The sequence below is a fragment of the Cenococcum geophilum genome (assembly GCF_001692895.1).
Source record: "Cenococcum geophilum 1.58 unplaced genomic scaffold K441scaffold_82, whole genome shotgun sequence".
In the NCBI taxonomy this organism is placed as follows: Eukaryota; Fungi; Ascomycota; class Dothideomycetes; order Gloniales; family Gloniaceae; genus Cenococcum; species Cenococcum geophilum.
In genome coordinates, this window is record NW_027137640.1 from 36,387 (window position 1) to 51,767 (window position 15,381).

The 15,381-nt window shown below is 39.3% G+C and overlaps 1 protein-coding gene across 1 annotated transcript; it reads left to right on the forward strand.

The window, feature by feature from the left end:
• Positions 1-471: 471 nt before the first annotated feature.
• Positions 472-1,298, forward strand: K441DRAFT_670379 (uncharacterized protein). The gene is made up of 4 exons (XM_067650277.1): positions 472-676; positions 739-878; positions 933-1,203; positions 1,265-1,298. The coding sequence occupies exons 1-3, from the start codon at positions 629-631 to the stop codon at positions 976-978; spliced, it is 234 nt and encodes a 77-aa protein (XP_067497155.1). The 5' UTR covers positions 472-628; the 3' UTR covers positions 979-1,203; positions 1,265-1,298.
• The last annotated feature ends 14,083 nt before the right edge of the window (positions 1,299-15,381 follow it).

Consider the following 15,381-nt stretch of genomic DNA (forward strand, 5'->3'; position numbering starts at 1 on the left):
TTTAATATGTAGCTTCAGCTCCTGTTCCATATTCCATATCAATATAGAGCTCTTGCGTACGCGCCAAAGTCACGACTTCTTGTAATATGGCGACTCCACATGCCCCAGTTGCGACACTACAGTCGCATTTGCAAGCCTTATATAATATTATTATCTTAACTTTTGTGATCGCGATAAGCCCGTTTCCAAGGGGGCTTATACACGGGCGTCGCTGTAACTCTACTATGGCTCGTACGGGAGGTGGGCAAAGATGTAGGAAACGTCGATTGCAGAGAGGGCGTTGGCCGAGGAGGAGGCTCCATTGCTACACTAAAGTAGGGAATCGCGATAGAGGCCTGGTGGCAGAGAGCGGCCCATTCGAATTGCTCACCGACATTAATCACGAAGTCAAATATGGAGCCTTATTCTGGAGCTGCAACCGAACAATCGACTCAATTACAGATTCAAATGAGCTACAGTAGTAGCCGCCACTAATTACAAACGGACGACACTAAAAGGCGCACGGATTGAACAGATTATGATATGGAGGCGATTTGCAACCGAACGTGCCCTTGAATATTTCTGAACCTTACCTAGACAGGACTTATGGAAAATCTTCCGCCCATACTTGGAGGGTGCTGCTAAGGTTATGCATCAGCAGCTGGAACTGGTAGAAGAAAAGGGCCACTATCCGACTGCAAGTATTACCCTTCTGAAGATTGTCTTGAAGTAAGAACAAGAGCAGCTTACCTTCTATAGAAAGTTATCCTCGCCGGCGGATTTGGAAGGTCACCAGCCCTCCGAGAGCGCCTGAAGAGTGAACCCCGAAAGAGATACAGGGTCACGAGCTACCGCGGTTACAAGACAGATCTCGTTGACACTTCCGATGGCAGGAATGCGTGAGTAAAGCTATTCCAAAACCCCATCCAGCTTTGTGCTGATATCATATGAAGGGAGAATGCAGTTTCTTGCGGAGCAGTTCTCGGAGCGTTCGATTAAGAAGCCGTGCTTGAGAGATTTGGAACACAAAGAGCTCTCGACCGACTAACCGGGTCAACACCCGAACGGCATGCCCGCTGCAGCTACAGCTTTCTGCGTTATGAAATGTATCAGCCACGACGATTTAACGGGCATGCTAGGATCCCCAAACGGGAGCTCAGAACCTTCCGATGCGACTTCGATGGCAAGACATAGATACCAACTCTGTATTTTTTTGTACAAAAGGTCAGGTGGTGCAGTGTTTAGCGCCCAATCTTGTTGGGCTCTTCTAATAGATAGATGATAGGGCGAGCCTCTTTGCCCAGGATGGTTCACCGAACTAGATTGCCTCCATATCTTCGAGATACCCGAAGAAGGGTTGATATGCGAAGAGGTCTTTTAAATTAGGGTGAGAAAATGGAAAGCTATTATGACGAGGATCATGAGAGGAATGTTGGTAATAGTATATTGTATATGTACGATCTAAGGACCCTGCTAACCAAAATGTTCAGCGTACTCAACAAGGGAGCTGGCTTTCAAAATCGACATGACTCACCTAAAGACGGAAGAACATCTAGCTCCCGTAATTCCCGGAGGGAAGGGGAGGAAAGCGCCAGTTTTCGAGGTTGTCTACAAGATCATCATGAGATACGATGGGCTGAATATCTGTTTTAGAGTGTAGTATAAGAAAGGTGAGAAAATAGGTGAAATAGAAGAGAAGGAGTACTGGTAGCAGACTTCTATGATCAAGAAATTCTTGGTGGGGACATAACAGGCAGGGCTTCCATCAGTATTCAATATCAGTATAAGGCCGTATTAATATTAATATTGAATAGTAATTCAGTATTAAAAAGATATTAAATATTAAATGTAGTACAGTCTTGGTATAGTGTTTTAATTACAAGTAGGCTCCGTACACCCCTAAGCTTTAGTAGAGCTTTAAAACAGCTACTCTCTTATAACCGCTTTTTTACCACTATTATTAAGTTCGTAATCCTTGGTGTGGTGTAGTAGGTATTAGCTACTCTCTATATTCTGCCAAGAGTTTAAAAGCCTCTTATACTACGTTTATCGCCATAAGTCTCCTATTAGTGGTAATATTACTTAATAACTAACTCTTTAAGCACTTTGTACGTTTAATACTCATACTACCTAGTAATATCCGCTCCTATAAGACTATTTACCGTATACCTAAAAAGACTCGCTTAGCCTCTGCTAATATTAACGGTATAAATAATATATTAATTGCTATTTAAGAGAGTTATAGGTAGTTGGCTCTATAAGTTAGATTAAGCTACTACTTTAGTACTATACCTTAGATTAAAATAGGCTTTAAGTTAATAAAGTCTTTATACTTATCTTCTACGCTATTAGTAATATTAAGTATACGTATATAAAGTTCTGTTTTAGAAGGCTTAGTAGAGTAATTAGTAGAGGTAAGTTCTAGTCTAACTTTATAATATATATATTAGTTCTTCTAAAGCTTCCTTACTACAGCAAATAATTACTTATACTACTTCTTATTCCAGTGCCTTTTAATATAGGTTTTCTAATGTAAAGGGTAAAGGAGGATTAAAGCAGCGTATATAGATGTATTATTAGTAAGCTTATAGTATTTATTAAAGGTATATTAGCTTATAATAATAGCTAAAAGAAGGTATAGATTTAGGCAATATTAATTCTATAAAATTACCAATTAGTAAAGCCTTAATTATAATTAAAAAGCTTACCTTTAACCGCTTAAAGTGTTTAATAAGTATATCTATAGTATATAGCGTCTAGTTAATTAATAAGAAGTTACTGTTACGGCACTGGCAGAACTTGGCAGAACTACGCACCGGCAAGTTGCTACAGATTGCCGCATATTGCGGTCACGTAACGCGAAGATCGTATATAGCTTCGAGCGGCGCTCCCCTTCTTCTCCTTTCTTTTCTTTAGCTTTAGATTCTCGTTTATAGACAATCTAATCGTATAGGCTTGCGCGACCATTTTGCCGTACTTATGTCTTAATTAACTGAGTCGCTAACATTATCTAAAGCTCACTCTACTCTTTCTTCCTGAGAAGGAACTTAAATATATCTACGAGAACATAGAATAGGACCCTAAGGACATTACTAGGACCATAAGGACAGGACCTAAAAGAAAAGAACAGAACCCTAAGAAAAGAACCTATAAGACACGCACAGACCAGAACCCCTAAAGAAATTACCCGGAATTACTTAATACCCCTACTACTATGCCACAAACCATAGCAGCAGGTAAAGCAGCTGTAGGACCCTTAAATACTTTAGATAAAGAAATAATTAACGTTTTAACCCCCTAGGCGGAGCTTGCGGCTGCCAATGCTGAAATTAAATAATTGTAAGAGCTGCTTAAAGCCAGAGATACCCCTATATCTAATAATGAGTCATTATTAGATAACTAAAGACTTACTATAGTCCTTTAGGCCCTATCCTAGCGCCTTAGTGGATCCACCAAGGCCTATGCAGCACTAAAGCGGTTAGTAAAGGTCGCGGACCCCCTACTACTTATAAACGGAACCGACCCTATATTTAATAATTAGAAGCTCCAATTACGGGATAAGCTTAAAGTTAATGTAGACCACTTCCCTAACGCCCAAGCTAGAATGGCCTACGTCTTCGGCCGTACTGGCGGAGACGCCTAGACGCATTTACGCCCGTAATACACTAAAGACTTAATAAACCCCTTTATCTCTAAAGAAGAAATAATTAAACACTTGTCTTCTATTTATAAGGACCCTTTTAAAGTATAAAACGCCCGCCTTAGCTATAAAAGCCTAAATATAAAAATAACGGAGACCTTTTTAGCCTTCCAAACCCGCTTTCTATACCTAGCCAGACAGGCCTAGATCTCCTAGGAAGACCTACTACCAGACCTCTTTAATAAGCTTACCCTAGACCTATAGTAGGCTGTATTGCCAGCTTATACTATAGCATAGACGTTAAAGGAACTTATAGACTATTGCCTAGCTATTAACTAAGGCCTCTATTAAATTAAGGTACGCGCTAACTAGCTAAAAACTAGAAACCTTACAAACCAGGCCGCAAGTACTGCGAGTACGGCCTATAGTGCCCTAGTATAATCGGCAACTCCTATAGCCAACCTGGCAGCTAGCCGCGCAGCTACCCCTGCTACGGGCCCGGTATACACCCGGCCTATATATAGCGACCCCTATATATAGGCCCTTAGCAATTAAGGAGCTTACTTCTTATACGGTTAAATAGGCCACCCTATAAGGAACTGCCTAATAAAGGCAAGAATAAATAAGGTCCTATTAATTCAGGAGGATAGTACGGAGCCGGAAAAAGAGGAACCCTAGAGGAAGACTCCTCTCTAGGGTTAAAAGGGATTAATATATCACATATTAATCTAGATTAGCTAGTTAGTAGAAAAAGCTGCACTATCCCTTATACTTTATTTCGTAATAGATATTAAGTTTTAACCTTTGCTTTAGCTAACTTAGGAGCAAATGCCTTTACCTTAATTAATATAAAATACGCTGTAAAACTAGCTGACTTTTTAAATGTACCTCTTAAAGAACTGCCTAAACCAATCCCTATTTGCGGTTATAACGGATAAATAGGGCCACCTATTATAACTATCTTGCGGATCCACCTCCGCGTTAACGGACGAAGGTAGTATAATATCCCCTTTCTTATTACGGACTTAGGAAGCCATAATATAATTTTAGAAAGAAAATGGCTAGCCTATTTAGGCTTATAGCTTAAAGTACGGAGTAGACGGCTTATCTAGCCCGAAACTCTACCCCTAACCCCTTCCTTTATAAAAGAAATCAGCATTATAATAGAAAACCTTATACGGCCCTAGATTAATACCATTTACTAGGCCGATGCTATACGCAGAGACTAAGCCTTTAAGAAGGACGTATAGCTTAACCCGCAACGGATCCATATACTACACCGCCCCTAAACTACCTATGTTACGCCACCCGCACTAAAGACCTAGGAAGTTGGTAGTAACCTAGCTAAGTTCCTTATAGAGAACCCTATAAAGCTATAAAGGAAAGCTAAGGATATCGGACGCTATACTAAACTAATAGATAGGAAGGATAACTTATGGAAAATGGAACGTGAGCTAAGGAAGACTATAAACCCTATACTGCAAACCACGGCCCGATGGACGCCAAAGAAACCTACGGACCTCCTACTAGTTAATGTCTGCTGTATTAGCGCTATAGGATTCTACTAGAACCTGGTTTAGCCTAATACCATTGCCTTTATAACTAGCCTATATAAAATTAACCAAATAATTAAGGAAAAAGAAAGCGAGCTTAGTGGATAGGAAAGCGGGCTTACAGATAAAGAACTAGTGGAGTAAAAACTGCCCGATTAATACCGGAAATTTAAGGACATATTCTCTAAGGTAGTGTCTAATATGCTTCCACCCTACTAACTATATAACTATAAGATTAAGATCAAGTAAGATAAGGGAAGTACCCTTAGCTTTAGCCCTCTCTATCTATAGTCTATTGCCGAATTATAGGCTATAAAGTAGTACCTTATTGATAACCTAAATAAGGGCTTTATCGAGCCTAGCTAAGCCCCTTTTAACTCCCCTATTCTCTTTGTTAAAAAGCTAAATAGAGGACTATACTTCTGTATTGACTACTATAAGCTAAATAATATAACCCGCAAGGACCGCTACCCGCTACCCTTACTTAATAAGACTCTTACCTAAATAAGTAAAGCTAAGGTTTTTATAAAGCTTAATATCTGCTAGGCCTTTTATCGAATTAGGATAGATTCTAGGTTTAAGGATTTTACTACATTCTAGACCNGTTACGGGATGTATAAATATAAGGTACTTCCTTTTAGACTAACTAATAGACTAGCTACGTACTAGCGGTATATAAATAATATACTCTTTAACTACCTTAATAACTTCTATACGGCCTATCTAGATAATATTATAATCTATTTGGAAAACGAACTAGAATATAAGGAGCACGTCTATAAAGTCCTATAACGGCTCCGTAAAGCTGGCCTCTAGGCCGATATTAAGAAGTTAGAATTCAGTATTAAGCGTATAAAGTACCTAGGTTTTATTATTAGCACGGACGGAATTAAGGCCGACCTAGAGAAAACGACCATAATTGACTAGTAGACGCCCCCTTGGACCGTAAAGGGGGTGTAATTATTTTTAGGTTTCTATAACTTCTACCGACGCTTTATTAAGAACTATAGCAGAATTACCTAGCCTCTTAACCGCCTTACTAGGAAAGACCAGCCCTTTTACTTTAACGCCATATATATACAGGCCTTTAATAAGCTTAAAAAACGGCTAGTGTCGGCCCCCTTATTTACCTACTTTAACCTAGAACGGCCCTTAATGCTAGAAACTAATGCCTTAGATAGCGCAATAGCCGGTGTTTTTCCCCAGAAGTAACCGGACGGAGAATGGCACCCTGTCGCATACTATTTAAAGACTATAATAGATGCTGAACTAAACTACCACATCTATGATAAAGAAATGCTGGCTATTATCTCTAGCTTTTAGCACTAGCGTATATAGCTAGAGGGGACCCCTAAACCTATTAAAGTAGTGTTAGATTATAAGGCCCTAGAATACTTTATAATAATTAAGGCCCTTACGGCCCGGCAGGCACGCTGGGCGGACGTCTTATCTTAGTTTAACTTCTTAATTATATATAGACCAGGCGCTGCGAACCGTGCGGATGCTCTTACTAGGCGCGAATAAGACCTAGGTAACTATATGGCTGTAAAGATCTTATTACGGACCTAGACGCTATTATAACCAGAGCACCTTAACCCCCGGATATAGGCAGAACTAAGTATAGACCCCTTAGGCGCCAAGATATATCCTATTAACCCTTTAGGACTTAACTTAATTAACAAATTGCTGTAGATAAACCGTACGGCCCCTTCTCTATAGGAGTACCGTGAAAAGGCAAAGAACGTTACCAGCCTATAGTCCCTCAAAAATGGATTACTTAAGCATTAGGAACGGCTGGTAGTGGTAGAGAAACAGAACTTATGGATTTGGCTTATTGCTAAAGCATATACCTAGGTCTCTACGGCCCACCCTAGAAAGAATAAGACCCGCAGGATTATTAGCGACCGCTACTACTAGCCCGGAATGGTTATAGATATTAACCGCTATGTATGGAACTGCAACAACTGCCGTAGGTTTATAATCCCACGAGATAAGACCCTAGGACTATTAAAACCCCTCCTAATACCTAACCGCCCCTAGCAATATGTCTCTATAGACTTTTATAAGCTACCTTTAGACCGTAACGGATATGATATAGTTATAATCCTGGTTAACCGCTTCGGCAAGCGCCCGTTTTTAATTCCCTGTTATAAGAATATTAATATTAAAGAGGCAGCCTAACTATATATCTACTATGTCTACCGAATTTACGGACCACTAGATACTATTATATCTAATTACGGGCCGCAGTTTATATTAGCCTTTTAGAATGAGTTTACCTAGATCCTAGGCATTAAGCTAAAGCTTTTTATGGCATATTACCCCTAGACAGACGGTTAAACGGAGATTATAAATTAATACTTGGACTAGAGACTCCGGCCTTTCGTTAACTACTTCTAGAATAACTAGGCTGAACTATTGCCCTTAATAAACTACGCCTAAGTGACCTTACCCCACGACTCTACCGGATTTGCCCCTATTTAACTAGAAATGGGTTACCTACCCCATATAAGCTTTAACTAGGAAAGACCAGAAGGGCCCTAGACTATACGCGAAAAACTATCTTATAAGGAAGCCTAGTAGTACGCTAAGCGCTTAAAAGAAGCCTGGAAAGTAGCCTATATAAACCTAGAAAAGGCCCAGAAATTAATAGAATAGTAGGTAAATAAGCATAGGCGCGAGCCTGACTTTACTGTAGGCGATATGGTTTGGGTTATAATAAAGAACTAAAAGACAGAACGGCCTAGCCGTAAGCTGGACTATAAGATAGCAGGACCGTATAAGATTCTTAATAAAGTAGGCAACTTATATAAGGTTAAGCTCCCAGACTTAATTAAAGTCCACCCTATTTTCTTACCGGATAAGCTATAAAAAGCTATAAATAACCTACTGCCCGGATAAAAGAATGAACCTCCCCTGCTAATTTAAGTTAACGACGATAATAAATAGGAAATTGAAGAAATACTGGCCTGTAAACTTATAAAGGGAACGTTAAAGTATTATATTAGTTGGAAAGGATATAACCCAGACCCCACTTAGTACCCTATATAGAACTTTATAGGTAGCCCCTATAAGCTTTAGGAGTTTTATAGCTATTACCCTAATAAACCCGGACCGCTAAAGTACCTAGATAAGTGGATAGAATGCTAGTATAACGAAGACAATAAGCTACTAGAAGAATATAAGGACAAAAACGCCCTAGAAATTTCTTAGTCACGTAAGGTGTTAAGATATCTAGGAACTTTAACCGGCGGTTAAAGTTATCTAATTAGTTAGATTCTTTTGCCAAGACTTTTAGCGGCAAAGCCTAAGGGCAGGCTTTTTTAGAGGGGGGGATAATATTACGGCACTAGCAGAACTTGGCAGAACTACGCACCGGCAAGTTGCCACAGATTACCGCATATTGCGGTCACGTAACGCGAAGATTGTATATAGCTTCAAGCAGCACTCCCCTTCTTCTCCTTTCCTTTCTTTAGCTTTAGATTCTCGTTTATAGACAATCTAATCATACAGGCTTGCGCGACCATTTTGCCGTACTTATATCTCGATTGACTGAGTCGCTAACAATTACCTTAGTTTATTATTATAATCTTATAAAACGGCTTTAAGAAGGTATATGTATTATTAATAATATTCTAATTCTCTAGTATAAGGTAGTTATCTTTTACTTCCTTATACTAGCTTTAAGAGTATATATTAATTACCGTTTAAACTTACTTATTTTTAATAATGTTAAGTATAGTAAACTATAAGTTTTATTAAGTATTATTATTTAAAGGAACTGATTGCCCGGCTAAGGTTTTAAACTTATTATAGTAAGCTTCTAATACCTAAATATATATAATAAGGTTATAAACTTTGCTAAGTATACTAATCTCTCTCTAGCCTACGGCCTTTACTTCCTTTATCCTTTATATAAGCTTTTTATTAATTATTAAATTCTTATTAAGCTAAACTTACTAAAGGGCTTTATTAATCGCGTCTCTATCTTTAAGGTAGAGGAAGGCTTAGAGGGTAAGGTTAATAATATAGCCGCTATATCTAATTTAATAGTAAACTAGGTCCTAGTAAGGGTATTCTTTTACCTAAAGGCCCGTAGATATAAAGCGATATATCTTATTATTTAAGCCGTGATTATTGCTATATGTTTGTACCAATTTAATGGTACAAGTGAGTTGTGTCTAGGGGCACGAAATACGTATAGTATCGTATGCTCATTTAGACGGTGGTGACTATCGATTATATAAAGCAGACTACGTAGTCTATATACTAATGCGCCTCCCCCCTAATTAGTTAGTGCTTTAGAAGTGCACTAGACGCGTAAGCGGGTGGTTAGTATACTAAACGCGTAAACGCGTACTCGGCGTACCGAGCGCGTAAGCACGCGGTTGGTATAACAGGTGCTATAATTATACACTAGCGGTACTTAGAAAATGAAACCACTTATATATAGCCTCCGTAATTGTCTTAATAAAACCATAAAACACATAAGAAAATATATAGGAAATCCCTTCTAAGGTGCCTTCTGGGTTGCCTTCCAAATGGTGCTCTAAGCTGGCCGTAAGTCCTACTTACGGTCCGTAAAATGAACTATACGGCCTTTTGACGGGCCGTAAATGCACCATACGGCCTTCCGATGGGCCGTGGCTAAACCGTAAATACTCCGTTAGTCTCGCTCTACCCATTTTATAACCTTTAGGTTAAGCTTATTCGTGTTAATTAGGGTTTTAAGAGCTTAACACGGCTTTGCCTTAGTCATGGCGTCTACTAGGTTGTCTCCGCTACTAATCCATTTAACCTCCGTAATCTCACGTCGTTTATAGGCCTAATATAAGCATATTAGGTCGACCATAAGCCTCTTCTCTTATATTATACCTAGTTTAACTAGGCAGTCGTAAAGGGACTTTAAATTAGTGCATAAAACCAGGGGTAACTGCTCCAGTTATAGAATCTTCTAAACCGTTAATTTAATTGCGGCTGCTATATTAAATCTATAAGCTAGTACATATAGTTTAGAAGCTAGTATACTACGGGTTACTCGTTTATACTTAATTAAAGACTAATACAGTATATTTACGTCCTAATTACGGTCCGTAAGTATAATTATAAAGCCAATTTATAATAACAGGTCTTTATTATTAGCAAAGGAGGCGTCTATAAATGCCAGTAAGCTAAGGGAACTTAGGTCTAGTGGTACGAAAGTAAGTCCCCTTGCTGTATTGTTAATTTGCCACTAAATACACTTATTAAGCTACTTAATATTTTCTTCTTATAGATCTACTACCTGGGCCGCAAAGGACAAGTTATAGGCAGATTTGGGTTGGTAGACTATAGCAATATAGGCGCCTCTTGCACGCTATGTAGCGTATTAGTCCTTTATATTTACGGTCTTATAGGTCTCTCCGCGGGAACTAGTAAGGTTTATAGGCTTTGCTATAACAAGCTTTAGGTTTTAAGCTTGGCGTTTCTGGGTTAGCTAGATTAAGTTGCCCTTTTATATAATTAAGCCTCCGTTAAACTTAATTAGAGTCTACTTAGTTAACTACTCTTATAGCTTTACCAGGAACTTAGCTTCTTATAGTTTAGTCTCTTTAGCGTCCGCAAATGTCCGGTCTACTAAGAAGAGGGTATTATCTATTTAGAGTCTAACAATACTAAGGCCGTTTAATGGGCTGTATAGGAGGTAGGGGTCGTAAGTTAACTGTTCCATTTTAAGTTTACTAATATGGTGCTGGTGGTATGTCTTAAACTAATGGTTTCCGGCTTCTGGTACTCCGTAAAAAGGTTTTACAACCCATAAAATTATTCCTAGTTATAGGTTAAGCTTATAGGGTAGTCATATAAAGATATCCCTATTTAGGTAAATATTAGACTGTACGTAGGCTTATAAGATATCCCGTAAGTAAAGGGCTACGGATTTAATTTGCTGTAGTCTAGGCGTAAGTGCAAGTATAATCCGTTAACTAACCCGTTAAATTATAGGCGATTGCATAAGGACTAGGTCCTTTCCCTAGTTATTATAAGCTTATATAATAAGCCTTAATTTCTTAAAGGCTTTATTAATACTAGGGTGCTTAATCTTGTTAACAAAGCGTAAGTTAAATATATAGACGCCTTGCGGAATATCTCTCTCCATTATAATCGCAAAGACACCCTTTTTAAGTAGTCCATTAATCTCTTTACGCCGTGAGTCCGTAAAAGGGGTTTCCTATACTAGAACTGATATATCCATAGGCGGAGATTGCTTTACGGATGTGCCTGCGGAGGTTAGGTAGTTCTCCGTTACGGGATTCTTATAGGGGCGTTCTCGGCCACGCTTTACGGCAGGTTTAGTAGGTTTAGTGGGTTTCTGGGGGACCTCTGGGGTAGGTAAAAGTGCCTCTAGTTTATTTAATTTGGCAGTCGTTTCTAGTTCATCTAGTTTGGCGGTTACTTCTAGTTCATCTGGCTTGACGTTATAGGTGTTTTCGGACCAAAAATAGGGTTTTATAGACGTGCTTCTAAAGCTTATCGGTCCGCTAGGGAGCTATATATAGTAGGTCTCGTCTTCTACGGCTAGTAAACGGTAAGGTCTAGTCTAATTGCCGCTTTCCCGCCATACAAGGACTTTAGAGTTAAGCGGGAGGTTATATACTAGGGTTATATTAGGTCCGTTGCGGTGGTGCAGAGCGTTATTAATAGTTTATTTAGCCCGTAATTTAACTATTTTAGCTATTGCCTTCCGTATTATAGCTGCTTAATCTATAATAGACGGGGCAGGAGGGTCTAGTTTGCTTATCCTTAGGTAGGCTCCATAGACTAAAAGGGTAGGTACCAGTCCGTTAGGGCCAGCGGTATCATTAACGGCTTTTACAGCCATCTATAAAGCCAGTTCTTTTTAGATATTCTTACACTCGTCCGTAATAATCTGGTAAGCTCTTTATAAAGCTAGGTAAGCTTGCTTAACAAGTCTAACAAACCAGTGCGCCTCAACTAGAACGGCTTTTGTTAAAATAGCCATGGCCATAGCATACTATTAGAATTCCTTACTGATGAAGTTCCTACTAGCGTCGTAGGTAATATACTTAGGGGGTCTAAGGTATGTGTCAATTTAATAGGTCCATAAAATGTCCCAAGTATATTTTACGGATATATTTTACAACTAACGGGCGGCTTAGTAGTAGGTTACCTTATTAATTATATATAATACTAGGCTGCCGTTAATGTATATAATGTCTACGTATACTAAGTGGTTAAAGTTAAGGTCCTCACAAAGGGTGAACTTAAATCGGCCTAGGGAACGTCCGTATTTCTGGCAAAAGGAGCAGTATTTGGTTAGGTAATTAACTGCCTTCCTATTAACATCGTCGTGTCCAAAGCGTTCAAGGACTCTATATAGCTTTTCGGCTAACAGGTGGCCGAAACGGCGGTATAGACGGTGGATCTCCGTACTGGTAAGGTAGTACAGGTTATAGTCAAAAGATTCCTAAATGTAGGTCCGTAAAGTCTCTCCCTATATAAGGAACGGGTATCTAAATCGTCGTATAATTAGCAGGGTAATATGCTTACTTTTTAGGGTAGTTACGGGGCCGATCAAGGTGTCCGTAATATTGTTATAGTAAACCTATAACCTGTCCATGTCCGCAAGGTAAAGTAAGAAAGGGGTGTCCGCTTTTACTATGTGGAAGTTAACTAGGCTAATTGGGGTCTTAACTGCGACTAATCTAATTAATGCGGTTGAACCAATGCTAAATTGGATATTTACGGCCCCAGCTTGCATAGTGTTAATGTCCGTATTATTATTTACGGTAGTCTTATATATAAGGTATTATCCGTAACCTATAGTAGACTTCTTAGAGGCACCTGTATCGATTATAACGCCATAGAATTCTTTAGGGGTATAGCGTTCTATAGTAATATATGCAAATAAGTCCTGTTCGCGGTCCGTAACGTCTATAATAGGTTTAACGGGTGTACTTACAGGCCAGTTTTTGGGTGTAATTAAGTGTATAAAGGAGCGGTTGGCTAATACGGTTATAGTATTAAAGGCTTAACTGTCCGTAAAAGGTCTAAAAGTAGTTAGGAATATCTCTGAGGTCTCCTATTCCTAAGCGTCTAAGTTAAAGTTAATTATAAAGGCTTCTATTAACTCGTCAGGGGGCTCCTCTACTTCCTTTTCTTTATATTCTAAAATGAACTGGTTGATCTAGTTATTAAGTCTCTTCCTAGACTTATTACGTTCTTCCTGGGTATGCCTTATAGACCAATATCCTTTTTTACCGCACATAAAGCACTTCTGGCTAGTTTATTTGTGTAGATATGCTTTTATACGGGGGTTACTGCGGGGGTTATAGGTGGGGTTTAGTCGGTACGGGTACTGCTGGCGGTAGCGGCGGTCCGTAAAATAGGCTTCTGAGTCTATTTGCGGATATTAAATATCTATAGCAAAGGCTTAAGTGCTACTTAGTGGGTTTAAGACTTCGTACGTTATAATAGAGGAGCGTAGGTCATTAATAAGGCCAGCTAAGGTGTCTACAGGCTTGTAATAGGCGTATTTGCAGGGCTCTACTTCCTAGTAAGCCGTAATAAGTTTATTGTGCAGGAAGTCGTCTATTTAAAGCTTAGCGTTAAGGCCGTGCTGTAGGTGCCGGAGGTCTTTAATAAGGATTTGCAGACACTCTATAGTCGATTTTTCGGTGTTCTTGTTAATTACGGTCCGTAGCTTGGTCGCATTCCATTAGGTAAGAATATCACGCCTATATTCTGGTCCTTTAAAGTAGTTACGGGTAGCTTCGCATAGCTTATTAAAGGGGACACCAAGGGGGTTACTCTTGAGGTTAGTGTAGTAGTGGTCAAGTACTAGGCCGCACAGCATAGTAAAGTAGGCTTGGCTAAACTCTTATTTAGGAATATTAGCCTTCTAACAAAGGTCCGTAAAAATGGTCAGTTTAAAGTTAAAGTTATCGTTTTCACCGCTGTACTTAGATTCGTCGGTATAGAGCTTAGCTAGGTTAGCTAGTTCCTTGCCATAGGTCTTTACTTAGGTAGGTTGCGGGTCTATAGCTTATAGATCTATAGCTTGCGGATATATGGCTTACGGATCTATAGCTTGCGGATATATAGCTTGCGGATCTATAGCTTACGGATATGTAGTTTGCGGATCTGTGGCTTAAGTAGCGGAAGTATTTTAGTCCGTATTTTGGTTTATAGGGGTATTACGGTCCGTAACTTAAGTACTAGGTATACTCTAGCCCATAAGATTAATTCTAAAGGCGTTTAGGTCTGTAGGACGAATTTGGTTAAGTGGGTCAGGTATAAGGCTAGCGATTATATTAAGTTTAGAAGAAGTAAAGAGTTCCTTAGTAGTATTAAACTGGTCTAGGATTTCTTCCTTAGTCCATTCCGTTTAGTCCTCCTTATATATTGCATTATATAAAGACCGTACAACAGTGACGTATTTATCTTTTTTAACCCATACACCGTAGTTACGGAGGAGGGTTTATAGGTTACGGATGGTTATAAGGCTGCAGGCCTTAAAAGTAGCTTCCGTAAAGTCCGCAAAGTCTTCCTTATATTGCTCCCACATGTTATTATTTATAGGCTTAAAGTATCCGTATTTAAGGAGTTTGAATTAAATATAGTTGTTAACGTCGTTCGTAGACGTAAGGTTGACTCCTTAACTCCACTTCTTTTAACCTTTACTAACTTGCTTGCTGATATCTGCTATACTATATAGTATTATACGTAGCGGGTAGAAGGGTCTTATAATAGTCCGTAAAGGCGGATGATAGGTCCGTAAGGGTTTGCAGGAGGGTAGGGGGTTTCTATAAGGGCTTGTAATGGTCCGTAAAGGTAATTAACGGGTCCATAGCGGTTTATAGAAGGGTAAGGGGTCTCCGTAAGGGGTCTGGGGGAGGTGTAGTAAGGATAAGGGTTTGAGGTTCGAGGGTAGGGGGTTCCTATACAGGTCTGTATTCGCGTTTATTATACTTCCGGTAAACCGTACTAAGACTTAAATAAGTATATAGAGTTGGTAATAGGTCCGTAATCCCCAACTTCCGACCTTCCAGCAGGTTGTACTAGGATATGAACGGGTGGTTGCTGTTGAGTATCACTCGGGGGAAGGTGTCGAGTGATTGCTGATCTATGCGCGCTTACTAATCAGTGTTTATACCAATTTAATGGTACAAGTGAGTTGTGTCTAGGGGCACGAAATACGTATAGTATCGT

Bases quoted from the DNA above. Each gene is read 5' to 3' on its own strand.
- K441DRAFT_670379 (XM_067650277.1), top strand. From the start codon at position 629: ATGCATCAGCAGCTGGAACTGGTAGAAGAAAAGGGCCACTATCCGACT. The intron at 677-738 runs GCAAGTATTACC...TACCTTCTATAG, and splicing joins AAAAGGGCCACTATCCGACT to AAAGTTATCCTCGCCGGCGG. The intron at 879-932 runs GTGAGTAAAGCT...TATCATATGAAG, and splicing joins ACTTCCGATGGCAGGAATGC to GGAGAATGCAGTTTCTTGCG.